Here is a 27,764-nt window from a genome sequence, read left to right as displayed (position 1 = left end):
TGCCGGAGTCTTCTAACCAATTTTCATTGGCCTCATTGGTGTCCTTGGATACAGGAGAATGGAGGCAGGAAGCAAAATGGAAAGCCAAGGACCTTTCCAGAAGTCACGCGGAAAAAGCAATGCGAAAGTAGAAGGTTACCCAACTGGGAGAAATTGCGCCGTAGACCACGTTGAGAGTCTTTGTGACAGCAACGTGATAACCATTGTGCACTGTGGCTTTCCTATTTATTTCTTCATCACGGTAGGTACCCAAAATGGACCTCCTGCACTCTGTTTTGTAGGGGTCTGAGTACCAAAAACATAGAGACTCCACGACTCTGGAGGAACTTCAAGATAATGTCTACACTGGTCATCGGGTTAGGTATTAGGTGTTCCTTTGCATTTGCTTTTTGTTTTGATGAACTAACGCTCCGAGCATGATAATGACTTCAGCCTGGTAAACAAGCCTGGAGACGCAATGGCGGGCTGCAGCTCACGTCGCCACAGCTCACCGAGAGGGAACACGCATTCTCCCCGTAAACAGGGGCGCTCCGGAAGTCCTGTGTAGGGAGCGGTCCCCTGCGGCCTCCCCCGGATTCCGCCCGGCCGCCGGGTCTGGGAGGCTCACGGGAGGGACGTAGCCGCCCGCCCCCCGCGGGGCCCCCAGCAGCCGGGGTGCACTCAGCACCGGGGATCGGAGCCAGGCTGGTTGGAGGAGGGGATCGGCATTCAGGGCCCTTCTGCTGCGGCGCGCTCAGCGTTTGGGCAGTCCAGGAGAAGGGCGCGCGGGTTGCGTCTCCAGCGGTGCAAATCCTCTTGGCATGGGATGGTCCCCCGTCTCCTTCGCTCCTTCCCTCCCGTCCAGACTGTGTTGAAGGAGCGAGGTGACCTGGGTGAGCGACACCTACTAGCAGAGCCCGGGGGACTGTCTGGAGTCCACATTCTGGATTCCTCCGGGCCTCAGGGCGTCCATCTGACTCAATGTGGCGCTGTTTTAGGGCACAGAGGGAGGCCGTGCGCGGGTGCGGGTGAAAGGGTTAATGTGCAGGGACTGGGCGCAGTTGGTTTGAGGAGTCTCTGCCTTCAGTGACCTGCAGGTGAAGGAGCTAGGGGTTCCAGCATGGTGTCCCCAAGAGGAGGGGACCGGAAAACTGGCGGGGATGCAAACTCGGGCTGTAGTTTGAACTGTGTGAGTCGCCTGACCTCCCTCGGTCTCAGGTGGGGCCTCAAAGAGGTGTGACAGGACCGAGGAAGTCGTTTCAAACCTCTCAAAGCGCTCTCCGACGTGTAAGGAAATCCCATTTATTTCCCCATACTGGACGAGCGCGGGGCCTCACTGGGGCCAACGCCCGCGCGGCATCTCGGAGCTCCCTGGACCGCTTCCGTGGGGGGACACTCCCTACCTCGTGGCTTGGCGAGAGCCTTTTCTCGACAAGTCCCTCCTGTGGATCTTCTAGACAAGCTCAGTCCCCGCCGTCGGGCAGAGGACCCAACAGGTCAGGACCCCTCTGATCCCGCGCGCGGTCGGACTCTGGACCCCGGACTCTATCCCCAGGTCCCCGCACTGTCCCCGGCCCTTCGGAACGCCCACCTCTCCTTCGGGGACCTCCCTTGCCAGAGTTCCCCGGGCCTGGAGGACGCACTTGGGGTGGCAGGCCCCGGGAAGGTGGGTGGAGTTTCGAGAGCTCAGGAGGCTCGGGACCGCGCGGTCCTCCTGACCCCCTGAGCCAGAGTAGGGGTACGGCAAGAGGGGTTCGTAGGAAAGAGATGGACACAAAATTGGGAGACTCGGGGAATTGTACACGCTGTGGCAATAGTACAAAACCCCTGAGCAAACGTGTCCGTATCTCTAGTTTCCTGGGAACTAAATTGCTGCCCCCGACCAGCATCTCCTCGCTCCTCAGTACAGAGAGGCCCACCTTTGTAAGTTCTCGGTCTTTCTCACTAGGGCGTCGCCAGCTTTTCCGGACTGGGGACGTTTCGTTCAGACTCTGCCTAGCCATTGCGCCTTAGGCTGGGGATGGTCCTCTCGGTCCTCCCCCCCCCCCCCCCACGCCCCGGGCAAGGGGTCGGCGTACCCGCGCACGCAGCCGGGTAACCCTGCCCTGCACCCGGCTGCGCTGCCTCCCTTTCGCTCCAACAGTCGCCGAGGGCCACGTTTTTTTTCTCGGGCAGGATTCTTTTCCCGCCCTACAATAGCCGGCCCCGGCCAAGTGCCCTCTTCGGGCGTCCAGGCCCGGGCACCGCCCCAGGAGACGCCGTGGCGACCCTCGTTACCTGCGTGCTGCCGGGGCCCGGCAGATCGCGGCTGCAAGCTCGCCCGAGCAGCCCCAACTTCATTTCCTCCCCCTAGAGGCACGTTTCCCAGAAAAACCTCCCCCCGGCCCCCTCCCGCCTTCCCTACGGGACCGGGAAAAGTCTCAATCTCCATAGAAAAGGTTCCATTTAAGTGCCGGGGGGGTGGGGGGCGCAGTGGGCGGGGTAGAGGTGGTGGAGAGGACTGAATTTCTCTTCGCTGCTAACCAGCCACCGGCGGATAAAGCGCAAGTTTGTGCGCTTCGTCCACCGAGGGATTGCAAACCCAGAAAACAAAGTGTCCAGTGAGATGCGGAGTTTGCCCAGATTTCCCTGCAGATGGGTTTGCGGAAACGCCTGTGATGTGAACTTTCTGCAGATTGTGTATGGAGGGAGCTGAAGGAAAGGAGGAAGGAGAGCGGGGCGGGGAGGGGGCAGTGTGAGCGTGAAATGTGCCCGGGTGTGTGTGTGTGGGTGGGTGTGTGTGTGTGTGTGTGTTTGGGGAGGGGGGGTTGTGTGCCCAGGCGCCGGGGCGTCACAGCGGGGCAGAGGAAGGCGTCGGGAGCGTCCCGCAGGCTAATTGGTTTGAGACGTTCCGCGAGCGCTGGAAAAGGTCGTTGAAGGAGTTCGCTGCACACACACAAAATAATAATCTTAAAAAAGAGTGCCGGGCATGCGCACAGAGAGGATGCCATATTGGAATGAGGCTGTAGTGGGAGTCGGAGCACCGGAGCGGGCGCGCAAGGGAGGCGGCGGGCGGGGAGCGAGCGAGGCTGAGAGAGCCGGGGCGAGGCAGAGCGAGCGAGCGAGCGAGGCCGGCGGCCCCCCGGCGGCGCCCGAGGCCTGGGTCCACTCCGAGGGGAGGACGAACTTCACTAGGTAGGACGCCGCGCCGGCCGCTGTCCCCGCGCCCAGCCCGCCCGGCGAGCAGACCTCCGGCCCGCAGGTTGAGTGCGCCGGTCAGCTTCTTTTTTCCAGCTTCGGGAAAAAGGGAAGCTCGGGCCAGCCCGGGCGTGGGAGGCTTGAGGAGCGGGTGCCGAGGGAGAGAAGCGAAAGAGAAGAGCTGGAGGGGAGAGCGGCAGCCCTAGAGCAGAGCCCCAAACTCCGCTCTGCGCTCCCGGGTTGTCATTTTTGCTGCTCGCGTCCCCTTCCAACAACCTCGTCCCTCGGCTTTGAAAAGCCCGGCCTTGCGGGAGACCGTCTGTAGTTGCAAAGTGTCCTCCTCCCCGGGTGCGAGCTGTCCCCTCCCGCCGCCCACCTTCCTCATTTGTGCGCTCATTTTAGCTACGCAGCCGCCCTTGCTAACCCCGCGCTCCGCGGTCTCTTCCCTTGTCGGGGTCTCTTTCTTCTTTTTTTGGTGTGTGTGTTGGGGGCGGGGAGGGGGAAAATGGTAGGGTGAGGACTGGAGACCAGCCATCAGGGGTGTTAAAAATCGTTTACACATTCGGAGTCGCCCTCTTGGAAACATTTGCCTGTGCAGCTGAAATGAAATTGTCAGTAGTAGTTTCGGAGCGTGCTCCGGCATGGATGATCTTTTTGTTCTTTTTTTTTTTCGCTTTAAAGTAATATCCTGTCACTTGGGGCTTTCCTGTTGTCTACTCTCATATGACCTCCTTTCAAAATTGCTAATCTGATCTAGCTTTGGAGTTTATTTTTTAAACGTGTGTGTGTGTGTTGGTAAAAATCCGCCAAAAAAAAAAAAAAAAAAGAAAGAAAGAAAGAAAAGAAAGAAAAAAAGAAAACAACTGTAGGAACTGCTTAGATGTATTTATTGATTTTGGCCCGGGGCGGCGGGAGAGGCTGAACCGGGGACCAGGGACCTGGGGGGTGGGAAGTGCTGGATTCGCTGTGGCCGGACGCACGTCCAGAGCCCGATCCGTACTTGTGTTTTCTTGGAAGCGCTGCAACTGCGGGGAAGGAGTATTTAGAAACCCTGCCAGTTTCAATATGGCGGGCTAAGGTGGTTTTTAAAAACTGAAAATAAAGGTTTTGAGGTGGGAAAAAACCCAACCGGAGTTGCCATGCCTTAGTTTCGACTCTCTTTGGCTACTCCAGGAGCTGTTTTAGCGAATTAAATGGGAAAAAAGAGACAGAATGAGCTGCCCTAGTTTTTTCCGTGTTTCGAGTCTGCGTGTCCAGTCCATTGCTAGGGGGGGAAAGGGGTGCCGCTGGTCCAGACTGGGGCATCCGAGCACCACTGCTGCATGTGTCTTTGGATCGGTGTGCATACTGGTGTGTGCAGTTGTGGGGGGCGGTGTCAAAGAGATAAGCCCCGAATGTGTGTGTGCGTCTTGGAACCAGACTCTGCCATGATTTGACGTGACAAACTGCTGACACGTGGTGCAAAATACATGAGGGCAGAGGCAATGATTTATTTCGGCTTTCTTTGAGACAAGCTCTCTGTATGCTGGATTCTGTGCAGGTGAAGCCCGGAGTAGGCGGAGTGCGGAGGTGCTTATTAAAAGGACTAACTGTCCAGGGTATTGGGTGCAGTCGGGCTGCAGACGCCTGTGGGGTTTTGTGTGTGCTGGGGGCACTTCGCACTTGGCGGTGGGGGCCTCGCGGCCGAGGCGTGGGGAGGAGAGTGGTGGGGCAGAAAGGTGTTGGCGCGCCGACCTAGGCGTAAAAGTGTGTAGGGTCGAAGCGAGGAGTTGCTTTTGGATTGGAGTTGAGCTCTAGGGAAGGTGGGGGATGGGAGAAGTGGTCTCGGAAGAAAGTGTCCCTAGCTTAGGTCCAGCGCGAGAAGGCTGAATCTGAGTGGGGCGTCCCCCGGCCATGGCAGGCAAGCGGGCGGCGCTGTGGCACTGGGGTTTGAGTGGTGTCCGGGAAAGGCCGGCTTCTGGGGCCTGGAGGGTCTGGGACTGGAGTTTGGGGGCAAAGTCGGAGCCTGTAAGGGGAGTCGGAGGGGAAGCAAGCAAACCCGAGCTCGCTAAGCTAGAAACAGGGATCTCCAACAGGGGTCGCCAGTGGCCAGGACGCAGCTGCCGAGCGGAGGTCGCGCGGGAGGGACCCAGGGGACAGGGGGCCGTGCGGCGGCTGTGCGCGGTCCCCCGGGCCTGGCGAGGGCAGGTTCTGGGGACCTTATCTGGGCCGGCGAACCTGATGGCGCCTTGGCCAAGTGCGCCAAGACGTGTTTAAATCTCAGGTTTAAAAAGATAGTGTGTTGGCTAGGTCCGTAGTTAGCGCAGTAACGGGGTCTCAGGGCATTTACAGGGGCCTAGAGGGGCGATCCATAGGGTCAGCTCGTCCTTGCCCCTTAGACGCCGCGCTGTCGGAGAGGCCTCTCTCTAGTAGTGTCCCGCGGGTGGGGGCCCAGGGGAGGCGACACTAGGATTGGAGACCCCACGGCAGATTTTCCTTCCCACCTGGGTTGGCGGGGCTGAGAGATCGGCGACACTCCGGCCAAGACAGGGTGGGTCCCCCGGGCAGAGAGCGCGGCGCGTCCCCGGCCCTTGCAGCGTGCGCGGCTAGCGGGTCCTCCCGGGGACAGCTTTCCCGTGGGCTTCGCTGAAGTGGAAACCAGCCTAAAATGGCTCTGTGCTTGTAAACTGCAGTTTCAGCCGGGAACCCCTCCCCTCGTCCTCCTGACGTCGCCGCTGACAAGCGCACAATTCACTCTAACGCCCCGAAACCCGCGATTTTGCACCGAGCTGTGCCGTGGAAGCGAATATACAACCGATTACAAAGAACATTCCTCAGGATTCTCGCAGGGCCCAAGTTTCCCTTTCTTGTAGGAAGGAGCGGGAGGAGGGAGGCGCGGCAGGAGCCCGGCCGACCACCGCCCCGGAACCCGGGCTGGGGCTGGGGTTGCGGGTCGGGGCTGGGGCCCTTTCCGCGTAAAAAACCGAGGGAGGTGCCCCGGGGACGCGGATGGTGGCCGTGCGCAGCGATCGCCACCGCCAGGGGCGCTTGGCCTTGACGGCATCTGTGGTGTCCGGAGTGCAGAGAGACGCCGGGAAGCCTGGGAGACCGTTCCCAAACTTCTGGAGACCCGCTTGCAGTTTCGCTTTCGGAATTTTCGGATCTTTGGGTTTCTAGAGTTGGGTGGGATTCCGGGAAGAGCAGGGCGCCAGGCGCTGGTCGTACGGATGCTCGTTCCCCTTTCGGTGCAGTAGTCAGACTTCTCACCACCCCAGCGTCCCCTCCTTTGCGTCCCCGGGTCCCGCGGGCGCGTTCCAGGTCTGGGGCTCCCAGCCCCGCGCGCAGCCCCGGCTCCGGAGAGCGTCGGCCCCGCACCGCGTTTTGTCGGCTCCAGCGGCGCGGCCGGCGCGGATCTGAGTCTACTGGTGGGAAACCGCTTTCGACCAGGGCCGACCCTTGCTGAATCCGCATCCATCGCCGCTGCCGTCCTCTTTCCCTCACCCCTCCACCCTCTCACCGACGCCAAGGGACCTGGGGGACCGATTCGCGTGTTTACACCAAGCAAGTGGATCCAGGGTTCACCAGGTCGGAGAAAACGCGAAAACCGGCTTAAATTCGGCACCGCATTCTGGGGAGGCGGTTGGGGGTGGGGAGGGAGGTTGAGCGGGTACAGAGTGGGAGGGGAGAGGCCTTGGTAGCCAGAAGGAATTGGCCAGGCGCTCCTGTGCGATAGGAGATCTGCTACTTTCTCCCTAGTAAGCATTAAGTTGGCACACACGCTGCTTCCTCCCTTCCATAAATAAATATGTCTCAGATCCTTATTTTAGCTAGGCGCTGGGACCAAGCCACCTGCCTGAAAGGGGTGAGGGGCACACCCACGCACACCAGAAACCTTCCCCTCCCCTACCAAAGTTTGGACTGTGCTAAAGACCCATTCCCCTGGCGGTGTAAACCCCTGCCCAGCGGCAGGGTGATTGATTCAGCAGCCCCTACCCTAGAAAAGAGTCCACCCTGCTTTGATGTGTGTTGTTCTAGAAGTGCTGGCTCTCAGAGAAGAATTTCCCGCTAGGGTTCCAGCACCTTGAACTTCCAACAGGCCATCCTGCTGGGACCTGAATTTCACTAATGATGGGAGTCATTGATCTGAGAGAGCTTTTCCTCTTCGTGTGTTCTTGCAGAAATCATAGACGGGTTTTTTTTGTTGTTGTTGTTTTTTTGTTTTGTTTTTTAAACCTTTTAAGGTATAAATCCCTAGGTTCATGATTCTTGCTTAAAAACAAACAAATAAACCAGAATAGGTTCCTGAAGAAAGAGGAGAGCCTGGGTGATCTCAGGATTAGCCTCTCTTCCTAAGACCTTCCTTTGCTGTCCTGGGAGTATTGAAGGTTTATCAAATACCGTTTCTGCCCACTCTAGCTGAGGTGGCGCATTGTTCACCTTTCTCGATGTACTGGTGCCCACGAAGGACTTGCCACCTCTCTGGGTTGGAAACACTGCTCTGAGAAGTAAGTGAATGAGGGTTACATTTTATTAGTACAGGGTGCTTTGGGGGTTGAAGAACCCCGTGCAATGGAAATGCATAGTTTGCAGGGCCTATACTTAATACCGAAAAGTTTTTGTCAGGGTATCAAAGTAAAAGAGTTCTTCTCTTCTTCTCCTCCTTGTTGTCCTTCTTCTTAATAGTTTGTACAAAATGGTCTACTGTGGGGATTTGAATGACTTCCAGTTCTAGGGTTCTCAGCTTGGACCTTTGTCTGATAGTATTTCACTATTTGGAACTTTTGGAGTTCACGACGTAACAGTATAGTGGTCATAAAGAAGAGTTTATAAAAGGTTCTTGTCCCAAAATGAAATTAGGATATGTAGTTCAAGGCACATTTTGTGTTTTTTATAAACTGTTCTTATGTCTACATTGCCCCAGTACCGACTTATTGTCCCTATTCTACAAATATGGAAAAAAAAAATTAGGGAACTTGTCATAACAAACCAACCTGCGCATTCATTGGTGACCCAGGATCTAACCACCTGATTTTGTAAGGAAGATTCCTGGCAGAGGAGAGGACAGAATCAGGAGGCCTGGGTTTTACTTCGGAGATATTTCTGTCTAGCCTTGTGACCTTGGACCACTTACGGCATTTTTTTTCTGAGCCTCAACTTCCTTATCTACAAAATAAATGCATCAGACTGGAGTCTCACTCAGATCTCCGTGCTTCTATTTGGGGGAAAAAATCAGTGATTCAACACATCTTGGTAGGCGTGCTCAAGTGATTCATCTGTCAGACCCATGCCTGCTAAGTAGAGTGAAAGTAGTACAGGCCTTGGTGACTGAGGCTCAACAAGACGTTTGTGAGAGCAGTTGGTGGGTTGTAGTTCCCTCTGCAGGGGTCAAGTGCTGACATTGTCGAGGGAAAGAAGCTGTGTATGTATGGGGGCAGGCATCGTTCATGCCCTGCAAAAGTGAGGTGTGGAGATGGAGGCACACACAAATGGAGCCTTTATATATAATCTTTTAACTTTCTTAAAAAAGATTTCTTTCTTTCTTTTTTTTTTTTTTTAAAGATTTTATTTATTTATTTGACAGAGACAGACACAGCGAGAGAGGGAACACAAGCAGGGGGAGTGGGAGAGAGAGAAGCAGGCTTCCTGCAGAGCAGGGAGCCCGATGCGGGGCTCGATCCCAGGACCCTGGGATCGTGACCTGAGCCAAAGGCAGACGCTTAACGACTGAGCCACCCAGGTGCCCCAAAAAAGATTTATTTCTTCGTTTGAGAGAGAGAGAGAGAGAACGAGTAGGAAGGACAGAAGGAGAGGGAGAGAGAATCTCAAGCATACTCCGTGCTAAGCGGGACTCCATCCCAGGACCCTGAGATCATGACCTCGAGCCAAAACCAAGAGTTGGATGCTTCCCCAACTGAGCCACTCAGGTGCCCCAGCCTTCGTGTATAATCTTTGTAATAGCATGGGCTGGGCTAGGTCATTGCGGTTTTGAAAAGAAGTCATAAAGAAGTACCTGATTCAAGTATGCTTTAGGAATTCATAGGACTAGAAGGGACTATTCCACATAGCCCTCTATACCCCACCATTGCAGACAGGGTGAGTGCTGGGACCTCATTCTGCTAGTATTTATAGTGTGGGTGGGTGACTGTGGCCTCCTGGTAGCCTGGGGAGTAAAAGAACTAGATCTGATGTTGCATTTACCATTCCTGCTCTTCATTTTATTTTATTTTTTTAATTTTATTTTTTTGAGGTTTTATTTTATTTATTTGTCAGAGAGAGAGCACAACCAGGGGAAGTAGCAGAGGGAGAGGGAGAAGCAGGCTTCCCACTGAGCAAGGAGCTGCATGCGGGACTTGATCCCAGGACCCTGGGATCACGACCTGAGCTGACTGAGCCACCCAGGTGTCCCCATTCCTGCTCTTTAGGTTGAGCCACTAGGCAGTACAGTTGACCCTTGAACAACATAGGGGTTGGGGCAACAACTCCCCCCACCCCCCCCAGCTGAAAATTCTTGTGTCGCTTGACTTCCCAAAAGCTTAACTACTAAGAGCCTGCTGTTGACCGGAAGCCATACCAATACTGTGAACAGTTGATTCATACAGATTTTATATTTGTATTACACGCCATATTCTTACAATAAAGTAAGCTAGAGAAAAGAAAATCGTTATTAAAATCCTAAGGAAGAGAAAATATATTTATAGTAGTGTACTTTATAAAAAAAAAATCCATATGTCAGTGGACCTAGAATTCAAACCTGAATTTAAGAGTCAGCTATACTTCCTCTCTCTGTAAGACTAGACATGTCCTGGACAACTCCTAAGAAAAATGATGTTGTTGGCTAAAACAAGTGTTGGCTGTGTTGAAGTCCATGTAAATGAGACAGGACTGTATATTGTAAATAAGGGAAGGTATTCAGTTTAGAGCTTGCAGTACAACAAGGGATGTTATAGGATTCATATAAAGTCACCGAACAAGACCCTGAAGGATCGGTTTTGCAGGATCATGTCAGGGTACTGTGATGTAAAGATGCCAGCATCACACTCCCCATCTGGTTAGCGCCTAGTGAATTTTAAAACATGATTATGTTTCACCATATACTGATAGTCAGGTCCCTTGGTTTTGATAAGATGATATTCACTAATCAAAAAGTTTTATTTATTTTTTTGTCACTTAAGTTTCTGTCCTTGTGATAAGATAGATGTCGTTGACACTGATGAAACAAAGAATCCATTGTGCTTTTCTGTTTCATTCTTTTTGATTTTCTGTAAAAAAAATGACACATTTGGTAGATAATGTGCTTGTGAGAGCATATGGTGATAATCTGTAGAGTAAGGCCAACAGAAGACCATTTTGGAGCTGGTGGGATGGGGAAGATGGGGCAGATTTTTATCCTGTGATTTTTTTTTTTCCCCTGAAGTTTTGTTGGCTGAGAAAAAAAATCTTTTATTATTATTATTTTTTAAAATATTTTTAAGTAATCTCTTGCCAGCAAGTTAGAGCAAGAGAGAGAGTGAAGATTTGAATCCTAGTCTTTCATTGTCTTTGAAACTGTAATTGTTATATATTGATTATTTACTGTGTCTAACACTTTAAATGTGTTAGCTTACTTAATCGCTACGGGTGAGTGCCGTTATCTTTATTTTATTGATAAGGAGATAGAGTCTTTGGAGAGGTTCTAGGGCATCATATAAATAGGGTTGGTTTTTTTTTGAACTTGATTTGCAATGCAGGAAGACTAGAGCATTTTCTGTTTACATTTATTTCAGATGGTCATGGAAGAGCAGAGCCTCTAGATGAAGCTAAATCTCTGTTTTTAAATGTAGAAGTGAAAATATTCAGTGTCCTGGGTTGGGATAGAATGTTGCTCCCTGTCATGTGAATTGGCCATTACAGTTTTGAAAAGTGTTACGTTTCTGAAATTTCAGCTTAATTAAAAGGTAATTGGTTTTCCTACACATCAGTTTCCTTTTTTCTCTCCTCTCTGGAAGACATTCCCACACCAGCATAGGTGAGAGTAAGTGGAAAAATTCTCAAGTCGTAGGCAAGTGGAGAGTGGAACTCCAAAGGACCTTGGGACAGCTGGGGAAGAGAGCTAGAATTTTCCCTTCTAAGTAGCTTTTCTTTTTCTTTTAAAGACTTTATTTTATTTATTAGAGAGAGAGAGAGCGCGCACAAGCAGGGGGAGCAGCAAGCAGAGGGAGAAGCAGGCTCCATGCTGAGCAGGGAGCCCAATGCGGGACTCGATCCCAGGACCCTGAGATCATGACCTGAGCCAAAGGCAGATGCTTAACCACTGAGCCACCCAGGTGCCCTTCTTTTCTAACTAGTGTCGGCTACCGATGAGCGTAGTCTTTTAGATTCAACTTAAGATTTTGGTCTTTTATTACGTTATTGTTTTCTTGAGTAGAAACAGAAAACTTCAGAGCGGCTCCTTGTGTGAGGCCTGGGTAAGCATGGTCCTTCCTGTGCCCACTCTGCTCTTGTCAGCGGGTTGTGCACATGGTGAGGTTGACCTCAGGCTCGAAGCTGGCCATCAAAGTTTCTTTGCTGTAGACGAGCACAGATTAATTTCACCTCCTTTAAAGCTCAGGAGAAGATGTCGAGTTTTGCCAAATCCAAAGTAAGCAGGATTTTTCTGGAAATTGGCTTTTGGCATTATTTTAGGAAGTGCACTAAAGGAAGATAAGCTACGGTCTCATGGTTAGAGTGAACCGGGCTTAGGGATTCAGAACCCCTGGTCTGGCTCCAGGGGGGTGTATGTGTGTGCGTGTGACCTTGGCTAAGTCACTTTCCTTTAATCTTCCCTCTACTTCCAGTTTTCGATTTTTCCTGCCATGAATGGCAGATAGAATTCTTGCTAGGTACAAATATATTTTACAGGCCGGCTTCAAAAGGTGAAAGCCAGGTTTACTTTTACGGATTTGTGACAAATATGCTATCTTTTTGTTAGAGGAAAAAATCTCTCTCCTACATACTTTAGTGTTGCAAAGGACGCCTTTACTTCCTACCTCCACGTTGGAAAGGATGTTTCCATCTGGGTGGTTTAAAAAAAAAATGCTCTTTGGTTGTAGTCATCTTGAGGATTCACTCGTAGTCAACTTGTCTATGTGCTTAGCACAAACACTGGACATGCAAGGGAAGAGGGGATCTCTCAATAAATCTTTATTTTTTTAAAGATTATTTATCTGAGAGAGAGAGAGAGCACGCGCTCATGAGCAGGGGGAAGGGAGTGGCAGAGGGAGAAGCAGACTCCCGGCTGGGCAGGGAGCCCAATGCTGGACTCGATCCCAGGGCCCTGGAACCTGACCTGAGCTGAAGGCAGACGCCTCACCGACTGAGCCACCCAGGTGCCCCAGGCTCGAGGTCTTTAATAAAAAAGGCAGAGCTCCCTAAGAGACTGTTCCAGACAGGCTTCCAGTTGGTACTCTTGCTGAAAGAGACGCATTGCTTCTCCAGCACTGTGGAGAGCTTGCAGAAACGTCCCACAAAATGAGTAGAGATAAGGGACAAAAAGTCAAGGGGGATTAGGGGGCAAAGAACACTGCCAACGTTTCGGTTGGATCACTGTGGTGTGTGCATTTATTCCTGCAGGGAAGAAGCTGGATTTGCCTTTTGAAAGGTGGAGAAGTGGGAGCGAGGGAAATAGGAGCCTTAGCATGGAGGTACCTGGGGAGGAAAAGGAGGGTTTGGAGGACAGAAGTCATTAATACAGCGGAAGTCCAGACTGCAAACATGTACTTTTCCAGGAAGCCTACTTGTCTTATGCATTCATATCCTTGTTGATATTAACTCACTAAGTTACACTTCATCTGCTTTAATCGTACTTATTCTTTTGTACTTACGATGTCTTTATTTGTCAACGGACGAACAACAGATGCAAAATCACTACTCCAGCCTCTGGCTGCCTGTTGAAGGCTGTAGGTTGGATCCCGTTTTTGCTCGTTTTGCTCGAACTGATTGGCCACGATTGACACTGATGTGTCAGCCCAGTTTTGGTCGCCGAACACTGCATCCTCATCCTACGTGTTTTGTCTTTGTTCGTATCACTTGCAGTTCTCAGTCTTCATTTTCCACGTGGCCTAGTTACACAGAGGCTTTTAAAGTCCCGAGTGTGTACAAGATGTGTGTTTGAGAGACTTACCTCCCAGCGTTTTTATTTATTTATTTATGTATGTATGTATGTATGTATGTATGTATGTTTTCTTGGAGGCGGGTGGGGTGGGAGTGAGTTTTCAGATGTTTATCTGGTGGCAGGCGAGATTTCTTTAGGCATCAATGTTTTCTTCAGGCATTTCCGAGGACAGGGCTTTCCTAGCTGAGTGGGACGCTGGGAGGAGTCCATCGCCAGGCCCCGAATCTTACAAGAAGCATTAACATCAGTGTGCTAATGAAACAGAATGCCGCGGGTAATGTTTTGTATTGAAGCTGACAGTTTCTGAGATCCTCCAACGCCTCATGCCCTGGTGTGTGTAACCCCTGCCAAGGGTGTGTCCGTGATGTCAGGTAAGGCGAGGTGACATCCCCTGGTCCAGAAAAACAGCCAACTCTGGAATCAAACCCACCAGTCATGGTTGTCCGTGCTGACGTTACGCTTGCAGGAGGCAGGACGACTCTAAGCGGCGTAGCAGAGACTATTTGGGCCTCGTTTTGGCCCTTGTCATTCATTGTCTTTAAAACTTTAAATATGCTTTATCCTTCCCAACTAGATGAAAAATGCAGGACACCTTTCCCCTTTCCATCCCTCTGTGGCTACGGAACCTCAATGCCTTAATGCAGTTTATCAGGTTAAGTCTGTGAGTAGCCAGCTGGGCATTTAGGTCCTGACCCACCTCTTTTTACGAAAGCTTTCGGGATCCAGCTCAGACCATGGGTAATATTTTGGTTTTTTTGAGTCTTTATTCCATTTGAGGGGAGGCTCTATTACTCTCTCCTCCCATATACGCTTTGTTTTAACAAGGAAGGTCCGTGAAAACCCAGATTCCCTGAAGTGTGTGCCTGGGAGGCGAGACTTTTAGAGCAGGCCCTGTGTTTGGCAGATGAGAACAGTGTTGCTTGTTGCGGTTAGAGGGCCAAGGGTACATTCTGGTTTAGTGATCGTTACATTCCAGTGTAAAGGCCAGATCTCCGTGAATTACTTCCCCATGTTCTGTACTAACAAAGCTAAATTAGGGTGTTTTTATTGACTTTGCATAACGATATGCAGTGGGACACCACTGGAGTCAACTTCCTTCATGCATTTAAATGATATGATTTATAAAATTTGATTCATGCCCAATTTTATGGTTATAGGTATGGCTTCAGGTAAACACCTGAAATGCTCTCTAGTTGTTTTATGAATCCCCGAGGAGATTGCACAGCTCTCCAGGCTGGCTTCCATTAGACATTTTGAAGTGTGTGGCATTTCTCAAGCATCATTGCTGTGTATCTGTGCTGCTTGAAGTAACCGATACATAAGATCCCCTCAGAAAATTAGGCGCTGATGATTAGACATTATCTACACATGTCTAGCTTACTGAAAGATCCCTTGTCAGAATTCTTTGCTTTTTGAGTTCTCACGATCATACGTACGGCACATGGGCTAGTGACTTCCACACATGGGCATGTAATGTGGGATACACATCTCCTGTAAAATATGAAGGATATTTTAGCTTTGTCAGAGGCTTGGACGGATGCTCTAATTCATATCAGTCTTTGTAGGTGACAGGGAAACCCCAGGCTTAGTTTAAGATGTCAGGACCGTGTGGATGATGCCTGTGCTAATTCTAAAAATTATGCTTTTTTATCGTAAGGCCCTTCCAGGCTCTTTGGTGTAAAGTATCTCATGTCAGTCCTAGGGTCACGTGAGGACCGTGTTTAACCTTGGTGGCTTGGAAGCAAATTTCTGGTGCAAGAAACCCTTTATCACCACCTGGATGCAAAGACCTATTGCATAGTAGATTCCGTTGGGGATTTCAAGGCGCCATCCTTCTTTAGAGCCAATAAGTAGTAAAGGGTCCCTAAATAATCTGTAGGTAAATAGTAAATTAGTAAGTGAACTTTTGAGCCAGTGCACAGCTCATCTGCCCTTTGCTTGGGTTTTCTCTTCTCTTGAGCAGGTAGCTTGGGACGCTGCCGTGTTTCTCATGTTGCATAATGCCCCTTTGGAAGCACTGATTTCATTCACCTTTACTCTTGAGTAATACATGCCGTTTGATTGGGAGGTTAAGAGGTGACAGTTAAAACCATGAATTAGAAGACACAGTACGTTATTGTGGGAACTGCAGGCTGCCGCCAGCCAGCCCTGGTGTTTTCTCCTGGAGTACCTATTTTCCCCCACATATCTTATTTCCCAGGATTGAGGTATGAATCTGATTGTAAAAAATTAGCATTTCTTGTGCGGGGACAGCAATTTGTGTCAGATTTCAATCTATTTAGAGTGAAAACCAGTGAAGCCCGGTTGACAAATGGCCAGTAAATTGCTGTCCTAATCAAGGTGAATCAAGCTCTGAGCATGTGGCGGATGGCAGAATTTCATGAACGTTGTGCCCCAGAGAATCAGTTCATCTCACTTGATGATGGAATCAGGCAGGACCTGTCTCTTCTTAGAAAGGCTGCGTGTTGGCTATTAGGAGTCAGGAGGGGATGGGCGCAGTCAGGCTTTATTAGCAGGCTGGATCCGGTGACAGGGTGGATATAAATAGAAGGAGGCTCTCCTCGATCATAGCGCCAGGCCCTTAACATGGTTTTTCTTCTTCAAAGCCCTTTACAGGTATGGTTCTTGTAGCCACTCTCAAGATCTCAGGCTGTTATTTGGCTGTTTATTTGCATGTTGCTTCTTCCAAGGATGGAAGTAGTGATTTTTCAGAGATCAGATTTGGGAAGAAAATTAGGTTGCACATCCTTCAGAATCCTCTGATATTTTCCGCTTTATTTGAAATATTTTGAAAGGTCTTAGCTCAGGTTAGGTGTCCTGTGCTCATTTCGAGATTTCCCGAGTATGAAATGAGGCCGTTTTCTGTGCGACTTAGACACGCTAGATATCCATGGGCAGCTAGAGCATGTCTGGAATTTCATAAGCTTTGAGTTTAGACCTTCACATTTTATTTTCTATCCGGAGAATATTTGCTTTTCTGAGTCATGTGAAGAAACGAACAACTGCAAACCTTTTCCCACTTCAGAGTAGGGAGCATGAAATTATGAGTATGTTAAGTAGTTACATTGCAAGTTTCTTGAACTACTTTGAGGCAGATCACTTTGAAAAGTCTGGGTAACTAAAAGAAACGCGACATTTCTTTTATCACTAATACAGTGCAGTTCACTAAAGTGAGCCCTTGTGAGCTGCAAGCCTTTGGAGGCAGCCTCGTGACTTACAATAAAAAGCTTCATGTTTTCACCTGAGTTTGGATAATTGTCTCTGCACAGTAAGAGTGTAACATTCCTCATGTCTTATAAAACAAAATCAAGATGAAGAAGTGGTATATTAGTCAGTAGTGGGGTGAGGAAGGAAGGAAGGAAGAGAATTTATTGATTCTCATAAGTGGAGATCTGAAGCTGGAGCTGGACTCCTCTGTTGCTTTGGATTTAAGAGGGGGATCTTTCTTGGAGACCGCACGTGCCTCATCTCAGGGAAGAAAGGGATTGTGTGTGTTTTGAGATGTTCCCTTCTAAACCAGTGACAGTAGGCAGAGACCCCAGCCCTTCTATAATGGAATATGGTGGAATCCTTTTCAGTGTATGTTGACCAACCTGGGAGTAAAGACGTAAAGACACTCATGCTGGGATTTCCTCTTGGAATGACCCAGCTGACCTCCAGGTGGGTTCCCAGGATTGACAGCCTCACTTGGCTTGGAGACGCCAGCCAGCCCGTCAGTGCCCCCCTCTTAAACAGGAGAACCACAAAGTGTTACCAATCTTCTGAGGAAGGTACCTCACATAAAAAGTAGAGACCAAAACCAACAAAGAGAGCAAAATAACTTCTCTTATGAAGGAGAGAAGAAAAATCTCTAAAAGAAGATCACGAATCACCACAGGGAGGTAATAGCAGACTTTGCATCCTGGTAACAAGAACAGGATAGGGTGGGGAAGGGAGTCTTAATGAGAATTTAAAAAGAGCTTTGTGAAATTAAATTGTAAAGCTCCATAGAAGAGCTAGAGGGAGAAGCTGATGATAGATCCTAGGTGGAAGATTTAAAAAAAAAAAAAAAAAGAAAAAGCGACAGAACATAAAAGAAAAAATGAAGCAGATTGAGGAGGTCCGACATTTGATTGAATATTTGGGCAAAAGAACAGAAAACAGAGATGAGGAAGTTAGTAGTAATTCAAGAAAATATCCTAGCACAAGAACATGAATTTTAAACTTGAAAGAAGCCAGTGTGCCCTGAAGCCACAAGCAGATCGTCAGTAGGCACGTCATTGAGAAGTTTCAGCTCCGAGGCCCCAGTAACTGGGCTGCTGACAGACTTCCCCAGTGGAAGCTGGGAGACGGTGGACAGAAGCCCTTGAAACTCTGCGAGATGTTTTTTCCACCGCGGAGGTTTTTTTTTTTTTAAGATTTTATTTTATTTATTTGAGATAGAGAGCAAGTGAGAGAGAGAGAGAGAGCATGAGCAGGGGGAGCAGCAGAGGGAGAAGAAGACTCCCTGCCGAGCATGGAGCCCAATGTGGGACTCAATCCCAGGACCCTGAGATCATGACCTAAGCCGAAGGCAGATGCTTCACTGACTGAGCCACCCCGGCACCCCTTGACCTTGGAAGTTTTTTCCCCACCTAAACTACTGGTTCCAACGTGAGGGTAGTTAACGGCATTTTCAACCATGCAAGGCCTCATGTTTTCCACCTAAATCCTTTCTTAGGGAACATACCTCCTCAAAAGGGAGAAAAGCGAGAATGGGGAAGACATGGGACCCAGAAGAGAGGCTATGTGACAAAGGAGAGAGAAGCAAGGTCTAAGGATGGCGTTTGCCAGCCAGCCAGGCATAGAAGGCAGTTCGTCTGGATGGGAGCAGAACAGAGGCCCTGGTGGAAAGTTCTTGAGATGAAATTAACAAAATGCCTATATATCTCAGTTTATGGAGAGGAGAATTCCACAGTGAGTGGAAACATTGCGTTCTTTCGAATGGGTGATAAGTATGTTAAAACTAAGGACGTGGAAAGAACAAGATCATGACTGACTCCAAGGCAGAGTTGTGCGAGGAAAAGGACACAGTCCCAGGGTGCTGCGGGGTCAGCTGGGATGTCTTCATAGAGCTTCGGAGTCACACCTGCTAGGAGGCGAAGGGCAGGAGGGAGGAAGAGCAGGCTGAGTGCTAGCCCATGACTTGATGACAGAAACTGGGAAGTTCATAAGTGAGTTATCAGCAGTGTGGAGATGAACACCATGGCAATCAGCCAAGGGATCTGAAGGAGAAGGGCATTGCGAGGAGTGAGGGACACCATGGGAAGAGTCCCTAGAGATTGTACAACCCAGTTTCTTCTTGCTTTTTGAGAAAAGAGACCTGCAAAAAATAATTCGGTCAGATACATAGATCCATTAAGAGCGTGGCTCCCCCACGAAGAGTCAACATGATGCAATCTTGATAAACTGTAACTCCTATCGGCAGATGGTGTAGCAAAGCTTGACTTTGTAAAATGGAACTGAGGTAACTGGCATTCTATAAGGAACACTACTTATCATGCAAGACTATTTAATGCAGAGCTATTTCTGAAAGAACCAACCTTCCCCTCTCCACATGTAAATGACTTTGCAGAAATATATGTATTTTTTTAGTACACCTATGTTAAATATCTCTTGATGTGGAACTACTTTATCTTTCTCAGCACCCCAGACAAAAATCTTTTCATCAAGCTGTGGTTCTCCAGGTGTAGTGCTCGGACCAGCAGCATCAGCGGCACCTGGAAACTTGTTAGAAATATGAATGCATCGGCAGTTCTCCTGATCTGTCGATCAGAGACTCTGGGGGTGGAGCCCAGCAGCCTGAGGTTTGACAAGCCCTCCAGGTGGTTCGGTTGTGCCACGCATCTGGCACGACCACATCCAACTCCTTGGCCATTTACACCTCTCTGTAGACGATGGGGAAAGCGGATGTTGAGGGTGGAGGAGGGACAGTGAGCAGTCTCTGATGCACAGAAATTCTACCCGTGTGTCTTTCAGATACACAGTAATCTGTTCACGGTCAAATGCCTCGTGATGATAAAGTCGTAGGAGACTGCATTTCAGGCCGTGCAAAATCATGGTTGTCCCTTTATAAACCAACCCCAAAGGACTCCAAATTTAATGGCTGCTGAACTAAGGGGGAGTATATGGATACAAGTCATACTTCTGTTTCTCTGAATTTTCTCATAATTCAAGGAAGTTTTGGTACACCGAAACACAGCCTCGTATGCGTAAGTTTTTAATATATGATAAAGACAGAACGTGGAAACCCAATGGGATACAAATGGGTTATTACCTATGCTGGGGGGAGGGGCAGGAGGGGACAGCCCAGAGCTGCCCCTCACAGAATATTTGAGCAGAAATTCCCCCTATGTTAAAGAGTTAAGTGTAAGCCTTGGAATCCCAGAGAAGTTAGACTTCTGGTGTCTCAGGGTGGGGGGAGGGCTTTTTTGAAAATGCAACTTTTAGGGGTGCCTGGGTGGCTCAGTTGGTTAAGCATCCGACTCTTGATTTAGGCTCAGGTCATGATCTCAGGGTTGTGAGGTCGAGCCTCGCGTTGGGCTTTGCGCTGGGCATGGGGCCTGCTTAAGATTCTCTCTCTCTCATTAAAAAAAAAAGAAAGAAAATACAATTTTTAGAAAAATCAAGGGAATGGATAGATTTGACTAAGTTAAGAAAAAGAACTAATCTTTTATCAAAAGGAGCCACTAAAAGGAAAGTTGGGGAAGATATTTGCAGCGGTTTTGTGACATAGAATATGGAGCGCTCTTAAAAATTATATGAAATACCAACAGTTAAAATGTGGGAAGGATATGATGAGCAGGGTTATCACATGAGGGTAGCATGTTACAATGGCAGGTTGTGTTTTTTGAATGTCACATTGAAAAAGGGGAAAGGAAACGCGGCTGATGGCCTGGAGGGGGTTGGCTTCAGATACAGTCTGTCGTCACTGCTAGGCACAGTCTAAGTGCGGTGCAAGTGAGTCCTGTGGGCTGGAGAGCATTTGGGCAGCGTGGATTGTGAGGCTTAGATCTGTTCCTGCATTTGGCCCCTCATCTCACCTCTGGGATTCCATGGGAAGACCACATCAGAGGTGCATTAACATTAATGGCTGAGGATGACCAGCACAGCACTGCCGATGATGGGGAAAAATAAAAAAGTTTAATGGTCAGTAGGAGGGGAATGGTAAATAAATTACTGTATTCATATTATAATAAAAATTGTGCAACCATTTCAAGTCATGTTTTCAAGGAATTTTAACGACGTGGGGGGAATGCTTCCTGTGTAATGGTAAATGAAACAAGAATTAAAATTCTAAATTCTACATGAACTCAAACCCTGCAGAGAAGCTGTCAGGGGGATCTGTTATCCACATAAAAGTGATTCTCCCTGGGTGTTAGAGTGACAAGTGACTTTAATGTGTTCCTTTATAATTTTATTTTCCTAGATTTCTACAGAGTGTGTATACCTTTTATGGGAAGGAAGAAAGTAAATATTATTGGAAAAGTGCAAGTGTGATGTGTCATTCGCTGAAATAAATACATTTTGCAGTCGCCTGTGTAAATAAAAGCCTTGTCACTTGTCCTTACAGAATAACTCTGCCACTCATTGATGTGGCTTTCTTTTTGATATTTATAATGTTATCCTTGAGTTCTATTTAAAATGATTGATTAGGTGCATTTAAATTGATGTCTTACTTTATAGTCCCCGAATCCTTTTTTACAGTATCTGGTCAGGGGCAAGTGCAGAGAGCTGAGTCCCCAAGAAGTCATAAAAACTTGAGCAAACTTCTCCCCCTTTAATGAGTATTCTATAAGCCATTGATACTTGACTGATTTCTTAATAGTTACATTCATGGACTCTTCTTTCTCCTTCCCAGGAAAACTTTATGCCTGATTACATTTTTGAGCTGGAATGATTTTCCTGAATTTATAGATGAATGAAAACAGGAAACGATTTTCGTGTGACGCACATGCTTTAGCTTATTAGATCGTTTCTTCTTTGAAATTATATTGATGCAAAAATGCAGCACATTCTATAAAAAGCCGCTACATTGGAACGTTCGTTGTGAAATGTTTGTGGAATATCACGGGGAAGCTGTTAAGTCTCTTTTTGAAGTTTCTTAGGTTTTAAAATACCTGTGTTCTCTTTCAATTAGCTTGCTATTGTTAAATTAAAACTTTCAAGAGAGCCAAGAATTGATGGTTATTTTTAGGACATGCTCCAAATTCAAATATAGTAAACTCTGGCTTACCTGTGTGGTGGGCTAGCTGTGCTCCCTAATACGGCAGCCGATACGACTTTTAAATTAAAATTAATGAAAATGTGAATTGAAATCCTCTTTCACACTAGCTGCATTTCAAAGGCCCAGTAGCCCCATGTGGCTCCTGGTTACTGTACTGGACCGTGCAGGTCTAGAAAATTCTACTGGACCTTGCTGGCCTAAAGATAATTCAAAATAGGTAAAAACCCCTAATAATTTCTGGTTAGCTCTAGAATACTATCTAGTCTAGTGAGTGTTCTTCCCCACCCATTTTCTTCCTAACAAGACTTTGCTTGGCTTATGCTAAAATTACTTAACCATCTCTGAATATTCTCCAAATGATAGGAGGAGGCAGAAAAGAATTAACAGGGGAGGATGCTTGTTCTGTTAAATTTCTTTCAGATTAAAAAAAAAAAAAATTTCTTTCAGATAAACAGGTAATCTGAATGCAGAAAAATAAAACACTGAAAAAAGCTCTGGTAGATTCATAGAACTTTAGATTTGAAAAGGGCCCAATGATTACATCTAGTCAAGCTTTCATGAGAAGTTTGGAGGAACAGAGAGGTCAAGTTATTTGCCTAGGTCACACAGCTAGATCGTGGCCTTGTTACTCTCCAAGTTACTATAATTGTGTTGTTCAACAACTTTAGAGAGGAGAGGAGCCAATTAGAGTGGGATTAACTTTACATAGGATCACAAGTGTATTGTAAAAAACAGGAAGTTACCCTTTAAAAACCCAGCTTTGTGAGCTTTCTTTTCATGTCTTTAGAAAAAAAGGTACTTTCATTAATAGAAAGTTTTACCTTTGGTCTTGAAACTAATATATATTTTAAGAATCAAAATGAAATATGCTTCCTTTTAAAAATAGCCCTTTTTGGGGGGTGAGGGTGTTGGAGGCAGGAAAAGGATTTGCTTTTCAAAATCCTGTTTTCATTTTGCAGAGATTCTGGGTCAGTTTTCACCAGTGAGATTTGCTACCCCCACAAAGTCCATCGGAAGTAAATTTCTGTGGACGGGTTTGTCATTCCCCTATTTAACGTGATTTCTCCGGTAATGTTTATTTCCAGAGGCACTGCCTAGGTTCCATGCATTGCTGAGAGCGAGCTGTGGAAAGGGATTTATTCTAGGAAACTGCCTCCAAGCTGTGAAGAGATTGCACCTTGTTAATATCGGAGGGACTCCTGGGTCGTTTGCACCACGTCCTGTGGATTGTACTTTTGAAATACGCCGTGCACTTGTTTCCTTGTTTTCTCCCCAGACCTCCGTCCACACGGTCCTGTTTCAGTCGTGTCCCCGTCTGTCCGTCTGTCTGGCTGGAGCGACTTTTCTGGAACAGATCAATCAGATCATTGCACTCCCTGCAGTGAATCCTGCGGTGTCTACTCCTGCCCGCAGAGTTGGGGTCCTTGCTTTGGCAAACCATTCTCCTCTGCTTGGGGTTCAGCCTTGAGTCTGTTCTGCTAGCACGTTCTCCGATCCTGCCCCCCCAACCTCGTGGTGATCTCTGCTTCTCTCTGTGTCTCTAGTGTTCCCTGTCGCTGACCAGCTTGTAAGGGGTCAGCGCGTGCCCCCAGTGGGGATGCCCTCTGTTCCGGGCTGCCTGTGATACTCTGTTGGCTCCAAGTGTCCCCCCTCCTGTGTCGTTCAGCTGCTTGTCCTTCTGCACCACCCCCCCCATCCTTGGAAATGTCCCCGACAGACTCCAGGGGACATCCGTGAGGGAGGCAGTGTTTTGCAGAGGGTGCCACGTCTTCCCCTGTTGTTGGTGGGCATGGTGTCCCCGTCTGGGTGATCGGGTGATCCGCAAACTCACACACACGCTTCCGTCATTGCGGGCAGGTGTGTGTTGTCCGCTGCGTGCTCCCTGTGCGTGTTCTCGCACCCGGCGCTTGTTGGCTGTTGGGTCTCTGGTGGGCTGGCCACACTCGCTTATCAACCAGCGAGTTCTCTGCAGATGGCATCGGCCATTGCTCCTGGATGCTGGGGGCGCTGCAGACACACTGGTGAGTACCGCCACCCGCTGTAACATCCAGGTCTAGGGCACGAGAACTTGCAGGGAGCCCTGGCGGCCTGTCCCTCTCCTCTCTGGTCGGCTTCGTGCAGCCCCGTGGGGAGGAGATCTCCAGAACCATGGCTCCCCACAGATACCAGTGTCTGTGTCATAATAGGACTCGGAAAGGAGCGTTCTTATTAGGAGAATACATTTCTGCCTGTCATCGTGTGCGTTATTTTAGCAAACTGATGTCGCCGGGGTAAAATTAGTCAGCCTCAGTGTGCAAAGTGCTGGGTTTGCCAGTGCCCTCTGTTTTAAAGCGTCTTGGAACCCGTCTATCTGTTCCACGGGTTCCTTTACTTAATCTTTCATTTAAAGAAAAAAGAAAAACACTCTGAGTTTCTATTTACCTTTAAGTCGTTCGTGTGCGCACCCAGTTTTCTTGCACCGTTGGTCTTAGATGTTGCTGGAGGGCGGGGTTAGGACTGGCTTGCCTTGCTTTCTCGGCCCCATGCAGCGCTCCGGTGAGCATGTGGTATTTACCGATCCTTGATGTGGCTTTTAAACAAACCCAAGAAACCATTTCAGCCTTTTAACCAGTGCTTTCCTATTTTTTGGGACAGCCCTGCCTTGCATTGTATCTCTCGTCCTGACTTCTCCTCAGACCGCACAGCCTCACTTTGCTTCAGAAAATAGAAAAAGCACCTGGGCTCAGAGACTGTGGGATGAGTAAAAGATAATCTCCCGGTTGGTTATGTTTGCCTGATAATTTGTCATTTCATTTGCTTATTCGTGTACTTACCTTCGTACCAGCAAGATGCATAGGTCGCTGCTGGAAGAAGCAGTCTAGACATTTCCATGGTTCCTATTCTAAAATAGGTATTTCCTTTCTTTGTGTTTTGATTGAGAAATGGCTTTGTATCCCTGCCCCCACAGCGTCTGCCGTAGTATTTTATATAAACAGGTAGCTAATAAATACGTGCTGGGTTAAGTTCGCATGCTGTGTACCTGGTACCTTGCCCATCTCCTCCTGGTAGAGTTTTCTGTCTTCTTCCTGCCATTGCACCGATGACTAACACCCTCTTATGAACCTTTAATTTTGACCCCCCCTCAAAATAATTTTCCAGGAAAGCAAACTGAATAACACCAAAAGAGGTGTGTGCACGTGAGAGAGTGTGTGTGTGCGTGCGCGCTTGCACACGCACGAGTGCATGTGGCTAGTGGTTTTAAGGGGGTGGTATTCTTAAAAGGTATTTTACTGTATGTGAGTGACAAAATATTCTATTTATAGGTGTAGAGGCACTATGGTTTTCTTCATGCATCCTTGCCCTTTTGCTGATTTAATCTTTCATCTACGTGTGCAATAAAAGTAGATGTTGAATGAGTGAAAGATTTAAAAGCCCCGCATGGCTGTGTCTGTCTAACCACCAGAGGGGTCAGCGGCCGACCCTTAGGAGTGGCGACCCTTGGGGGGGCGCGTGCCTGGCTGTTTCATGGGCTGTAATGTAAATGAACCAAATTGTAGGTTCTGTGAGAAGCGCCTGTCATTTTACCTGTTTGTCCACCTGTCGTATCAGAATGCAAGTGAAGAATAGCCATGTTATTATAGGAAAAATCTAATTGGTCAGAAAGCACATTGGCAAACGTCGGTACTTTAACTGGGTCCAGTCGCGCATTGCTTGGGACACGCGAGATGTCTCACCCGTGTGTGGGTATTTTCTGTTATCAGCATTACGTGGCATCCTCCGTGTTATAGTGACCTGGTAGCAGCTCTGATAGGATGCTGTTATTTTGGGGGGGACTTTAAAAACAAAGGAATATAATCAAGGTGCTCTGATTTTTTTTTTTTTTTCTTTGTTGGTTGCTCTTAGGTAATTCTTGCTGCAGGATGCATTAAGAGAAGAGGATCCTTACTCACTAGGCATGGAGAACAGCTTGTCAGCTTCCAGCATGCAGGACCCTTCCTCCTCACCCTTGGAAAAACAGCAAAGCTCAGCGAGCGGTAATGGAGGTCTCGATTCAGGTGGGACTTTGTTTTCTGGATCTCTCTCTGACGTTTTGATTTAGTGACCGATATCTTCCCGAAAATGTTCAGGAAACAATGGGGCAGACATCTCGAGATCTCTCACACTGCCTGTTCCTAGGATTTGCTGTCATATTTATAAGCATAGAGCAGCTTGAAAGTTACACAAAGTTTGGCTCAAAATGTAGTATTTCCAATACTAGATGGAGAGGGGTAGGTTGCAGTGAGGTGACAGATCACTTCAGAATCTCAGTGGTTAACACAGTAAATGTTTATATATCATTCATGCTAGCTCTAGAAAGAGCTGGTGCGCTTTCTGCGGATTCATGCCACACCGATTTTTTGTTACGGGGTAAGCAGAGCTCGAGGGTCGTGAATCAACAGTGTGACATGCTCTGGCTCCGAACACACAGCTGTTAGTTTTGCTCAGAACCTCTGGACCAGGACCCGTCTCGTGTTGGCACCACTGCAGGGGAGGTGGGAACGTCAGCTTGTGTCCCTCGTGCCCAGAGGGACAGGACAGCGGGCTCTGCCTAGGCACTGATGCCGGCACCCCTCTCCTCTCCGAAACCTTGAGCACGGCTTTCAGAGAAGTGCCTAATGGGAAAGAAATTTAGGTCATGTGAATCCGTGGTATAGTTGTTCCTCCCTTCAAGGAACCTAACACCTAACCAGTCTTTGACTGAATTTTAATATTTCATCGATGAATTTTTATGTGTCTCTTTTTCTAAATGCTTACACAAGAGTCCGTTTTAAAAAGACACTTTTTTTTTTTCCTTCTTTTAAAGGGTTGCTCTATTTGCATACCAGCAAATTAAATCAGGACAGCTTAGCTGTCTGGATCATGAACGTTTGCTCTGGTGAATTCATGTACAAAATGTTGATCCTTAATTCAGTGAGAGATTTGACCCTTATCCAGAGAAGTCACGATGGTTGTCTTCATATTCTGATGAGTGCTGTCAATGGCAAAATTACAGATGGCTCGATTTCATTGGATTTACTGCATTAACTCAAATTTATATCTTTATCTGCAAAAAATCTGGAAACCCCTGAAGTTATTGCCTAAATATGTGGAAAAACATTAGTGTCGGCTTCAGAATCAGCCCAGTTTCCCCACCCGCCCCCTTGGGATTTTTCTGTACATAAGCTGGAGTGAGGAAACTTCTAGAAGCAGAGCTGAGTCATTGTCCCCCAGTGGAAGTATGGAAATTCTCTTCTGAGGAAACTGGGTCCCATAGGCGGAAGGTTCACCCTAATTCTACTCTCATTTAAGTACAAATACACTTTTTTTTTAAAAAAGTCTGTCTACGTTTGCTGCATGAAATTACGTTTCCAGTTTTGGTTCCCTGGGCTTTCACAGGCCTTCGCCGAATGCACATCCCGTGTCTGTGACTGCCTCATTTTCAAAGGTGTGTTTTCGAAACGGTTTTAAAAACGAAACGTGTGTTGACTTTTCATTTTCTTGCAGCTGCAATATATCTGTCTAGCTTAAGTAGATTTTGAAGCCCGTTGGTAATAATATGGTGTTGGGAGAATTATTTGTGCTGCATTTCCTCTCGGGTGATTCCATGAATAGGGAAGTAGGGGATTTGTTCTGTCACCAGCCAGGCTGGGCTTGTGCTGACGGCCAGTCATGTGCACACACTTCATGGAGGCTTCCTTGCTCGTGCACGATGGGCGACCTGAATCATACAAGACCTGAAGATCTTAACTAGAAATGGTAGTTCTGAAGAGCTCCAAATGATCTTAACATGTACAGACATGGGCCCTGGAGGTTTTTTCCCTCTTACGTGGCTGATCTGTCCTTTCCCCTTGGAATTTCCATAAGCACCTCTTCATGGAGGAGACTTGTAGGTGGTGCCCCGAAGAGCGACTCCTAAAGGAGGAATAAATTTAAGGCAGGATCTTAAACCTCTGTAGAGAGCAGAGGCCGACTTCGAGAAACTCAGTGTTTCTCGAACATTGAGTCTGTTACAACGGACTCAAGTACGAGTCGTCAAGAAGCTTATTTTCCCCTTCAAGCTGGTAATACAGAAAACAGTTCCTGTTCTGGTGTCGGTGGGGGGGGTGTCTGGTTGTGGGGCCCACTGTGATATGCTTGGGGCCGCCATGGGCTGTTTGGCCGCGAGCGTTTTGGATGAGACTCGCTTCCCAGAAGAGCAGGGGGAGGGCAGGCTCAGCTGGTTCTCCGTTGACAGAGGACAGGGAGGTACATGATCCT

The 27,764-nt window shown here is 48.1% G+C and overlaps 1 protein-coding gene and 1 long non-coding RNA gene across 6 annotated transcripts in view; one reads left to right on the top strand and one right to left on the bottom strand.

Annotated features, from left to right (window-relative positions):
• The first annotated feature begins 2,861 nt into the window (after window positions 1-2,861).
• SFMBT2 (Scm like with four mbt domains 2) overlaps window positions 2,862-27,764 on the top strand; it is a 227,876-nt gene continuing 202,973 nt past the window's right edge. For 2 of the 5 annotated variants that reach the window (XR_013448983.1, XM_078075121.1), the window contains exons 1-2: window positions 2,864-3,153; window positions 25,392-25,543. Coding sequence is in view for 4 of the 5 variants with exons in the window: in XM_078075121.1 (XP_077931247.1) it covers window positions 25,444-25,543 (100 nt within the window). In the remaining variant the exon portion in view is untranslated. Of the gene's footprint in view, window positions 3,154-6,495; window positions 6,721-25,391; window positions 25,544-27,764 lie in introns of those variants that run through there. The other 3 variants (XM_078075125.1, XM_078075123.1, XM_078075122.1) reach the window with 3 other exon arrangements.
• LOC118555958 (uncharacterized) lies at window positions 4,027-6,134 on the bottom strand. The gene is made up of 2 exons (XR_004927234.2): window positions 5,640-6,134; window positions 4,027-4,181 (listed from the first exon to the last, which is right to left on the bottom strand). It is a non-coding gene; the product is annotated as an uncharacterized LOC118555958 (long non-coding RNA).

Source organism: Halichoerus grypus, chromosome 6, assembly GCF_964656455.1.
Source record: "Halichoerus grypus chromosome 6, mHalGry1.hap1.1, whole genome shotgun sequence".
In the NCBI taxonomy this organism is placed as follows: domain Eukaryota; kingdom Metazoa; phylum Chordata; class Mammalia; order Carnivora; family Phocidae; genus Halichoerus; species Halichoerus grypus.
The sequence above is the reverse complement of the archived record's forward strand: the minus strand, read 5'-3'. Positions and strand labels throughout refer to the sequence as shown.